The sequence below is a fragment of the Arachis duranensis genome, chromosome 10, assembly GCF_000817695.3.
Source record: "Arachis duranensis cultivar V14167 chromosome 10, aradu.V14167.gnm2.J7QH, whole genome shotgun sequence".
In the NCBI taxonomy this organism is placed as follows: domain Eukaryota; kingdom Viridiplantae; phylum Streptophyta; class Magnoliopsida; order Fabales; family Fabaceae; genus Arachis; species Arachis duranensis.
In genome coordinates, this window is record NC_029781.3 from 83,597,736 (window position 1) to 83,608,654 (window position 10,919).

At 41.4% G+C, this 10,919-nt stretch overlaps 1 protein-coding gene across 1 annotated transcript; it reads left to right on the plus strand.

The window, feature by feature from the left end:
* Positions 1 to 1,837: 1,837 nt before the first annotated feature.
* LOC127742496 (uncharacterized) lies at positions 1,838 to 2,483 on the plus strand (the record flags this gene model as incomplete). The annotated part of the gene is given in 1 exon segment (XM_052255119.1): positions 1,838 to 2,483. A coding segment is annotated over 1 exon segment (474 nt), but the record flags the coding sequence as incomplete, so codon positions are not given.
* Positions 2,484 to 10,919: the final 8,436 nt, after the last annotated feature.

Here is a 10,919-nt window from a genome sequence, read left to right on the forward strand (position 1 = left end):
CATGCATCATCAATTATTTCACGTTACCTTTTCAATTTCAAGAAAAAAAGGGAGAGGAGTGAATGCCCGACGGACATGTCCGCAAGCCCGGTGTCCCCTCCACTTGGGGCATGCATGCCCGGAGGACATGCTCCATAAGCCCGACATCTCTATGCATGGTAAAAAGGCACGCTCGGCAGCTACCCATGGAAGCCCGGCGACCAAGCATAACTCATAGGCCACGCTCGTCGGCTACATAAAGAACCCCGACATATGGCATAGAAACACTCCCAAGGAGCAAAACAAGCCTTGAATGCCCGACACATCACTCCCCTACTTTTCAAAAATTAAGTTTGGATTTCAATAGTTTCATGCATATTTACAGTTTTTTATTTCTTTTTATGATCTTGTAATTGAGTTGTCACCATAAAAGAGAGTTATTACCATGCATGCATGACACATCACTTCAATTACTCATCTAGCATGCATGTGTTTATCTTTCATAAGCTCTGCTCTTGTCAAATTTCACGTGCACTCACATGCATTCATAATTTCAAGAGTTGAAACTTTGGCATGTAGCTCTTGATTTGTTGATTTTCTTTGCATAGCATGCACACCGCACACCCCACTTCATGTTTCCCTATAAATACATGCATAAGCCATCACTCACTCCACACATTACACACTCTTCTTCTTTTATATTTTATTCTCAAATCATATCCAAAATCTTAATTTTGGTGTCGGATATCCTTTTGTGGTTTGAATTATCATTCATAGATGTATTTGTTCAAGAAGAGAAAGGGTAAGAAATCAGCCACTACATCATATGATACTCACTGGTTCCGTTCCCTATTTCATCAAGAACATTACACTCAATGGTTGATAAACAAAGCAATCAATCTATAAGTAAAGTTTGATTTGAAACCCGGAGAATATCTGGAGATATCAAATGAAATAGAAAAAAGAAAATGGAAGATCTTGGCTAACCCTCCCGAACTAATGGGAGCCACTTTAATCCAAAAATTCTATGCCAATGCATGAAAAACAACTGAAAATATAACTTAAAAACCTCTGTTTAAGAGCTACGTAAGGGGTAAAAATATTGATTTTGGTTCCTGTTCATACCCTGGGTCGAGCTGTCCGACTCGGGATGTTCTACTGACAAGTCGACCGACCTCTTCAGGTCAGGACAAATCCGACCTCTTCTCAAAGAGCTCGACCAAATCACCTGGAAAGCCCAAAAAGGGCCCAAATAGAGGACCACGCCCCAAATCCTAAGGCAGCCCAAGCCTACAGAGAGAATGGCGGTTCTTTTGAAGATAAGATGACCTCGCTCGAAGATAAGATAAGATAACTAACTTATCTTATCTAAGAAGGTCGCTCTACACCATTATAAATACACTGGAGCACCCAGGTATAACTTATACTCTGATTCCACTAAAAACCTGCTTAATACCGTTGCTAACTTAAGCATCGGAGTCCCTTGTAGGTACCACCATCCTCCGGTGATGAGGGATCAACAGCATTGCCAGTCCAACAGGTCGGACACAACAGCTCCGGCCGCCACACACAAGCCGGATACGTCATCTCCGATCAGTACAGAAGATCTCATCCGAGATCAACCTACAGTTTCAGGTTACCCTCGGAACATTGGCGCCGTTGCCGGGGAACCTGGCAGTCATCCCATCACCATGGCGGACGACCATGACAACAACCACGATTCGGGTCTAGAAGCCAGAACGCCGCACAAAAACGTGGACACTACACCAAAAGATAGCCCGCAACCTAACGAAGACAAAAATTCACCAAACTTAGGAGCCCTTGAGGCGCTTCAAGATCGTTTAAAATAACTCGAGAAAGAAGCCCAACATCAGCGAAAAGCTGGAAAGGACCTACAAAAGGAGATAAGGCGACGCCGGGAATTGGAGTACAAACTCCTAAAATTTGAAGCCGATCTCAAAGCCAAAGCGACTCGATCCACCCACGAGGACAGCTCTCGCAAGGACCAAGATCTATTTACCAAGGAGATCATGAAAACCAAAATCTCAAAAGACTTTAAACTCCTGGATATGGCCTTATATGATGGCACGGTAGATCCCAGCCATCACCTCAGTAATTTCAGAAGTCGAATGTACCTCACTGACGCCTCAGACACAGTCCGCTGCAAAGCCTTCCCGACTACCTTAACAAAAACGGCGATTAAGTGGTTCGACAATCTACCCCCCAGGTCCATCTCAAGTTTCGATGACCTAGCTAAGAAGTTTCTAGCCAGATTCTCTATCCAGAAAGACAAAACCAAGCATGCTCCAAGTCTATTAGGAATCAAACAAGGAGATCGGGAAAGTCTCCATAGCTACATGGAAAGATTTAACAAGGCATGTCTAGACATACAAAGTCTGCCCACAGAAGTGGCCATCATGGGCCTCATCAATGGCCTACAAGAAGGGCCTTTTAGCCAATCTATATCGAAAAAGCATCCCACATCTCTAAATGAGGTACAAGAATGAGCAGAGAAGTATATCAACATGGAAAAAAACGCTCGACTATGAAAGACCTCAAAATCCGGATTCTCCTACTCCTCTCGAGATAAGGACAAAGAATCCAAGAAAAAAGAAGATAGACATGGGGAAAAGATAAAAAAATATCACAATTATACCCCCTCTTCGGGTATCCCTTGTGGATGTCTACAGAGAAGTATGCCATACTGAAAAGATACCTCCAGCTCGACCACTCAAAAGCAAAAAAGGAGGAGGAAATCGGGCAAAATATTGTGAATATCATCAAATCTATGGACATTCCACCAATAAATGTTTCGACTTAAAAAATATCATAGAAAAAGAAGAAGGGATGAAGATGTCGGACAGGCAGAACGACCATCCCGTACACCCGAGAGACACGTCCACATGATACCCGGAGGTGAAGTAGAAAATGTCCAGATTGGAGACATCTCGGACCAAACAACCAATATCGGTACAATCCTAAAAGGAGACATAAAAGAATCACTCGTACAGTTCTTGCGAGATAACGTCGACCTCTTTGCATGGAAGCCTGCAGACATGCCAGGCATAGACCCCAATTTAATGTGCCACAAGCTAGCAGTCTACCCAGGATCTCAGCTAGTACAACAAAAACGCAGAAAGCTCGGGCCAGAATGATCCCAAGCTGTGGAATAGTAGGTACAAGCTCTACTGGAGGCAGGATTCATAAGGGAAGTCATGTACCCACTATGGCTAACTAACTTTGTCTTGGTGAAAAAATCAAATGGGAAGTGGCGGATGTACACCGACTACACTGATCTCAACAAAGCCTGCCCAAAAGATCCTTATTCACTCCCAAGTATCGATGCTCTGGTAGATGCCTCCTCCGGGTATAAATACCTCTTGTTTATGGACACATATTCGAGATACAATCAAATCCCGATGTATCCACCCAACCAAGAAAAAACCTTATTCTTAACCCCAAAAACAAATTACTACTACATCGTCATGCCTTTTGGACTAAAAACCGCAGGAGCTACTTATCAGAGGTTAATGAATAAGGTCTTTACAGATCACATTGGAAAAATCATGGAAGTATATGTGGACACAAAGTGAAGAGACGTCGATGTCCGACCTTACCCAAGTATTCGACACTATAAGAAGGCATGGCATGCGACTTAATCCTACAAAATGCACCTTCGCAGTAGAAACTGGCAAATTCTTGGGTTTTATGCACAAAGAGGAATCGAGGCAAATTCGGATAAATGCCGAGCCATACTCGACATGAAGAGCCCGACTTGTGTCAAAGAAGTACAACAACTCAATGAAAGGTTGGCAGCCTTGTCCAGATTTCTAGCGGGATTAGCAATAAGGTCTCTCCCCTTCTATGCCACTCTAAGGAAAGGAAAAATGTTTGAATGGACAATGGAGTGCGAGCAGGCCTTCCAAGATTTCAAAAGATTCCTGGGACAGCCACCTATCCTAACTCGGCCTCGGGAAGGAGAACCACTTATATTATATCTCGCAGTAGGAAGTCCGGCAGTAGCCTCAGCACTAGTCCGAGAAGACGACAGTGGGCAACAACCTGTGTACTTCATCAACAAAGCATTACAAGGATCCGAGCTGAACTACCAAAAAATAGAAAAATTCACCTATGCTCTCATATTAACATCTCGACAACTTCGTCCATATTTTCAAGCTCACACCATTAGGGTTCGGACCAACCAACCCATAAAAGGAATTTTGCAGAAAACAAACTTAGTAGGCAGAATCTTGCAATGGGCAGTCGAGTTGTCCGAATTTGACCTTCAATATGAAGCTCGGTTAACCATCAAATTGCAATATCTAGCCGACTTCATTGCAGAATTTACAGACACCCCAGAAATCCCTACAGAATAAAATCTCTACATAGACAGTTCCTCAAATAAAATGGGAAGCGGCACGGGTGTGATAATTGAAAGCGACCAGGGAACCCAAATCAAACTTTCCCTCAAATTCGGGTTCCCTGCCTCAAACAACCAAGCAGATTATGAGGCGCTACTAGCTGGTTTGAAGCTAGCCAAGGAGGTTGGAGCTCAAAAGCTTAGCATCTTTAGCGACTCACAAGTTGTCACTTCACAAATAACAGGGAGCTACCAAGCCAAAGATCCCACCATGAAAAAGTACTTGGACAAAACCAGGGACTAGCTCGGGCAACTCGGGGAATATGAGGTCCGCCACATACCCTGAGAACAAAACGCCCGAGCTTATGCACTCTCAAAACTAGCCAGCACCAAACTAGGGGGCAACAATAGAAGCCTCATCCAAGAAATGCTACAGAACCCGTCAATCTCAGAAGAAGAAAAAGTCCTAGCCATAACAGGTCAGTATCAAGGATGGATGACTCCCATAATTAACTACCTCAAAACAGAAACGCTCCCCACAGATGAAAATGAGGTAAAGAAGTTAAAACGGGAGGCATAATACTACACTATCATAAACAATACTCTATACAAAAGAGGGATCTCAATACCATTGTTAAAATATGTGCCGACTTCCAACACAAAGAAAGTTTTAGAAGAAGTACACAGTCGCATCTGTGGCAATCATCTCAGAACACATGCACTCACCAAAAAAGTACTCCGGGCAGGATTTTATTGGCCAACTCTACAAAAAGAAGCCACAGAATTCGTAAAGACATGTCCACCATGTCAGAAACATGCCAACTTCCACATCGTCCCACCAGAGGAACTCATCAGCGTAATTTCACCTTGGCCATTCGCAAAATGGGGACTCGACCTTCTTGGATCTTTCTCTCAGGGAACGGGATAAGTCAAATTCCTTATAGTAGGGATAGACTATTTCAAAAAATGGATCGAGGCATAACCCCTAGCTCATGCCACCGCTCAAAGAAGTCGAAAATTCCTATATAGAAACATTGTCACAAGGTTTGGGGTTCCATACTCCATCACCACAGACAACAGTACTCAATTTACAAATACGGGCTTCAAAAAATTAGTGGCTTATTTGAACATAAAACACCAATTTATGTCCGTAGAACACCTTCAGGCCAATGGACAAGCAGAAGCTGCCAACAAAGTCATATTGGTCGGGCTAAAATGAAGATTACAGGATGCAAAGGGAGCCTGGGCCGAAGAGCTCCCACAAGTCCTATGGGCATATCGAACAACGCCACATTCCACCACAAAGAAATTCCCTTTCAGATTAGCTTACGGGATGGAGGTAATGATCCCAGTAGAGGTCGAAGAAGGGTCACCCAGAGTGATCCATTATAGTGAAGAGGCCGATTCTCAATTTCAAAGGAAAGAACTTGGCCTACTTCCAGAAATTCGAGAAAGAGCTCGGATCAGGGAAGAGGCATTAAAACATCGAATGGCTTCAAGATACAATCAAAAGGCAGTACCGTGAGGTTTTGCCGAGAACGACCTCATCCTAATCCGAAATGATATCGGAACAACTTGACCTGGAGAAGGAAAGCTGGCAGCAAACTGGAAAGGACCCTACCGAGTCATAGAAGTACTTGGAAATGGCTACTACAGACTGTCCGAACTCGAAGGGTGAGAGCTTCCCAGGTCATGGCACGCCTGCAACCTAAGAAGATACTACAATTAAAGGTAATAAAGATCTTAGGATAAGGTACACTCTTTTTCCTGAAAAGGTTTTTCAATGAGGTGCCAAACTAAGATCTAAAAAATTGCTCGACCTAGAGGGATAACACCCCCACATGTATATATATGCATTTTCTTCTGAATAAAGTTTTTAGATTTTCTACAAATTCTCAAGACGCATTAGTCTGAAACGCTAAAAAATTCATCGCCCAATTATAAAGCTACAAGATCGGTAGAAAGTGAAGATCAAATTCACTATCCGACCACAATAAAGATAAAAAAAGATAAAAACCAAATTCATCAAAAGGTCAACCAAACAAGGATCAAACCTGACTTCGAAAAAATCGGCAAAGATGAAAAAGCGACAAAACAGAATAATGCAAGAAGTTATCAAAAGTAATCCATAGAAAGGACCTGACGAAGTCTTAATAGAATGGGTTGCTAAAAATAACTTAAAAGACAGACCGACATAGAGAAGTCGGACCAGTCGATCGCAATAACCAAAGTTATAAAAAGTCATTCCCTAGAAAGAGGCCTGGCCAGCCCTAAAAAAGAGGATTACTAGAAATAACTTATAAGGGACCGACATGATGAAGTCGGTCTCCCACAAACAAGTTATAAAAAGTAATCCCTGAAAGAGACCTGACAAAGGTCCAATAAAGAGTATTACTAGAAATAACTTATAAGGGATCGACATGATGAAGTCGGCCTCCCACAAACAAGTTATAAAAAGTAATCCTTAAAAGAGACCTGACAAAGGTCTAAAAAGAGGATTACTAGAAATAACTTCAGATCGAAGTAAGGAAGTCGACATATGAGTTGGACCCAAACATCCACAACCTCAAAAACAATCAAGCCACAAGTATGAAAATACAAAGGCAATCCAAAGAGGTCGGACAATAAGGCTCCAACACTCCCAAAAAACCTAAAAAGGTATCAGACAGATGCAGACAAACGTGTTATAAAAAGCACAAGTTATAATAATAACAAACTCAAGAAGCCACCCAAAATCAACCCCAAGAGCTTGAAAACTACTTTGTTTTTCAAAATAAAGTTGTTAAACAAGCAATTAAGAAAGTAGCAGAAAGTCAAAACCACCATTTACAAAATATAAAAAGTTCAAAAGCCCACAAGTTGGGCTATCTGCACAAGTATCCAGAATAATCATTGAGGATCCAAAGACTTCTCAGCAGCATCAACACGGGGTGAAGGAGGACGAGTCTGAAGAGGCACCGCATCCACTGTCCCATCATTCCGGTTCAAGATTTGACAATCAGGTTCTGACTCAAGATGACCAACCTCAGCTGAAGGAGTTAAAGAGGTCGGCGCAACAGAGGTCTTGGTGACAGGCATTGAAGGAGGGTCGACATCATCATCATCAGGGTCATCAGGAACAATTTTACCGTCTTAAACGATGTTGTCCAATCTAAAGAGAGTAAGGTCAAGCTCGGGTGCAAGAACCCGAACCTACTCCTTCAGGTTCTCATAAGCAGCATTTACGCTGCCTACAAGGTGACCCTGGAACTCGAAGTAATTAGCTCGAGTAGACTCTAAATCATCCCTGAGATGCATCATCTCCTTATAGGTCCTGACATAGCTCTCCTTGTGCTTCAATGCCATGTCTTCAGCCAACCTCACAGAAGCCACCAAGGCAATAGAACTAGCCTTTTTCGCCCTCCAACTCCTTCTCCAGCTTGATCACTTTCACTTCGAGCTCCTCCTTTAAACCCTTCATCCGGTCAAACTCCAACTTAGCCTCCTCCATAAAGGCTTTTGTAGCATGAATGGAAAGATCTTGGGCAGTCCGATATAAAGTCGCACCCATGTGTGCCATCTTGACGCTGCTCCGAGTAATAAAGTCCAAATGGCGAAGAAGAGAAACATCGTCAGTAGGCATGGTACCATAAGGACCAATTTGCTGGTTCACAAACTCAACAGTGTCAAAGTTAGGGGCATCAAGGTTAAAGGGCTTAGCTGTTTTTTGCTTTTTCGGAGGAGGAGCGCCGGTAGGAGAAGAGGTAGCAGCAGAAGCCTGTGAAGGATCAGCCAAATGAACCCGAGGAGTGGGGATCATCCTCCTCGGTTCAGGAGAGCTCGGAACAGATGGCTTCGACAAAACCTGAGAGGACCCCTCCCCAGCCACCTTGGCCGAGACATTTTGAGCCACCGTAGCCTTCCTCGCCTTCTTGAAGGCTTTCATGGAGTCATTATTCTTGGCCATCCCTGAAAAATAAAAGAAACCATAGAACAAGATTACAAACCAAAAAACAAAGAAAGCAAAGTAAAGTGGAGCAAAATATAATACCCAGCACAGTTCGGATTAAGGACGGATCCCCCAAAAATTTCTTGGTATTAAGATGGGGAGGCTCCCCCCAAATATCCTCTAAGACAGTCGCAAAAGCCTGCTCAACCTCGTCCAACATTTTCCAAGTATACCTAGACACCACTACATTCTTTTGCCATTCTAGAGGAAAGCGGGGCTCGCCATTCTCATCCAAAAAGAAAGGACGAGCTCCTTCAACAGCTTGGATCTTAAAAAAGTAATTCTTAAAAACCCAGAAGGACTCATCATACATGGAAAAAACTTTATGTCTCTTTGGAATCTTTTGATCTTTAGATCTTCTTGAGAATGAATTCTAGAGTTTCATGATGATCTGTTGAAGTCTGGCTGGCTGTGAAGCCATGTCTAATTTTATTGGACCGAGGTTTCAACCTATCATCACAAGAGCTTGTTGATTTCTATCAATCTTGCTGTTGGAGCAATGATCTGCTAAGGCTTGGCTAGCCATTGGCCATGTCTAGTGCTTTGGACCGGAGCTTTCTTTGAAAGCTTGGCTGGCTATGAAGCCATGTCTAATTCCTGGACCGGAGTCTTAGACTAGCATTGCAATGATTCCTGGAATTCTCATTAAGAATTTTGATACCTTTATTTTCTTTTCCACTTAATTTTCGAAAAATCCAAAAAATTTACAAAATCATAAAAACCAAAAATATTTTATGTTTCTTGTTTGAGTCTAGAGTCTCATGTTAAGTTTGGTGTCAATTGCATGTTGTTGTTCTTCTTGCATTCATTCATGTGTCTTAAGTAATCTTCAAGTTGTTCTTGATGATTTCATTGCTCTGATCTTTAAATTCTCTTGACTTGAGTGTTTTGTTGTGTCTCATATGCATTCTCATTTTGTCAGTGTCAGTAGTATACAAACTGCTAAGTTTGGTGTCTTGCATGCATTGTTATTTGATTTTAGTTGCATTTTGATTACTCCTCATTATTAAAAATCTAAAAATATTTTTAATTTGTGTCTTTTCAAGTCAATAATACAGAGAATTGAAGATTCAGAACATACAGCAGAGGAATTACACAGAAAAAGCTGGGCGTTCAAAACGCCCAGTGAAGAAGGACAGACTGACGTTTAAACGCCAGCCAGGGTGCCTGGCTGGGCGTTTAACACCCAAAAGGGTAGTAGTTTGGGCGTTAAACGCCAGAATGTGCACCATTCTGGGCGTTTAACGCCAGGATGGCACAAGAGGGAAGATTTTGTTTTCAAATCAAATTTTTTTTAGTTTTCAAAATCTTTTCAAAATCAAATCTTTTTCAAATCAAATCTTTTTCAAAATCAATATCTTTCTATTTTCAAAAATACTTGCTATCAATTAATGATTTGATTCAACATTTCAAGTATGCTGCCTTTTCTGTTGAGAAAGGTTTAATGTTTGAATCATATCTTTTCTTGTTAGCCAAGTTATTAATTTTTAAAATCAAATCTTTTTAAAAATGTTTTTCAAATTATATCTTCTCAATCACATCTTTTTTTAAACCAATCATATCTTTTTAATCACATCTTTTTCAAAATAGTTTTCAATCATATCTTTTTAATTTCTAATTTCAAAATCTTTTTCAAAAATCACTTTACTTCTTTCTCAATCATGGTTTTCGAAAATCAATTAGTGTTTTTCAAAATGTTTTCAAAATCCTTTACTTAATTTTCGAAAATTACTTCCCCTCTCCTTACATCCTTCTATTTTTGGACTAACAATATTCCTTAATGCACAATTCGAACTCCATCTTTCTTGATAAGTTCGAATTTTCTACTTCTGCCTTCCATTTTTCTTTTCCTCTGACACCTCAAGGAATCTCTATACTGTGACATGGAGGATTCCATATTTTCTTGTTTTCTTCTCTTTCATATGAGCAGAAGAAAAGACAAAAGCATTCTTGTTGAGGCTGACCCTGAACCTGAAAGGACCTTAAAGCGAAAGCTAAGAGAAGCTAAGGCACAATTCTCTGTAGAGGACCTAACAGAAATCTTCAAAGAAGAAGAACACATGGCGGACGAAAACAACAACAATGCCAACAATGCAAGGAAGGTGCTGGGTGACTTTACTGCACCTACTCCCGAGTTCTATGGGAGAAGCATCTCTATCCCTGCCATTGGAGCAAACAACTTTGAGCTTAAGCCTCAATTAGTTTCTCTAATGCAACAGAATTGCAAGTTCCATGGACTTCCATTGGAAGATTCTCATCAGTTCTTAGCTGAGTTCTTGCAAATCTGTGACACTGTCAAGACTAATGGGGTTGACCCTGAGGTCTACAGACTTATGCAATTCCCTTTTGCTGTAAGAGACAGAGCTAGAACATGGTTGGACTCTCAACCTAAAGAAAGCCTGGACTCTTGGGAAAAGCTAGTCAATGCCTTCTTGGCAAAATTCTTTCCACCTCAAAAATTGAGTAAGCTTAGAATGGAAGTCCAAACCTTCAGACAGAAGGAAGAAGAATCCCTCTATGAAGCTTGGGAAAAGATACAAACAATTAATCAGAAAATGTCCCTCTGACATGCTTTCTGAATGGAGCATCATA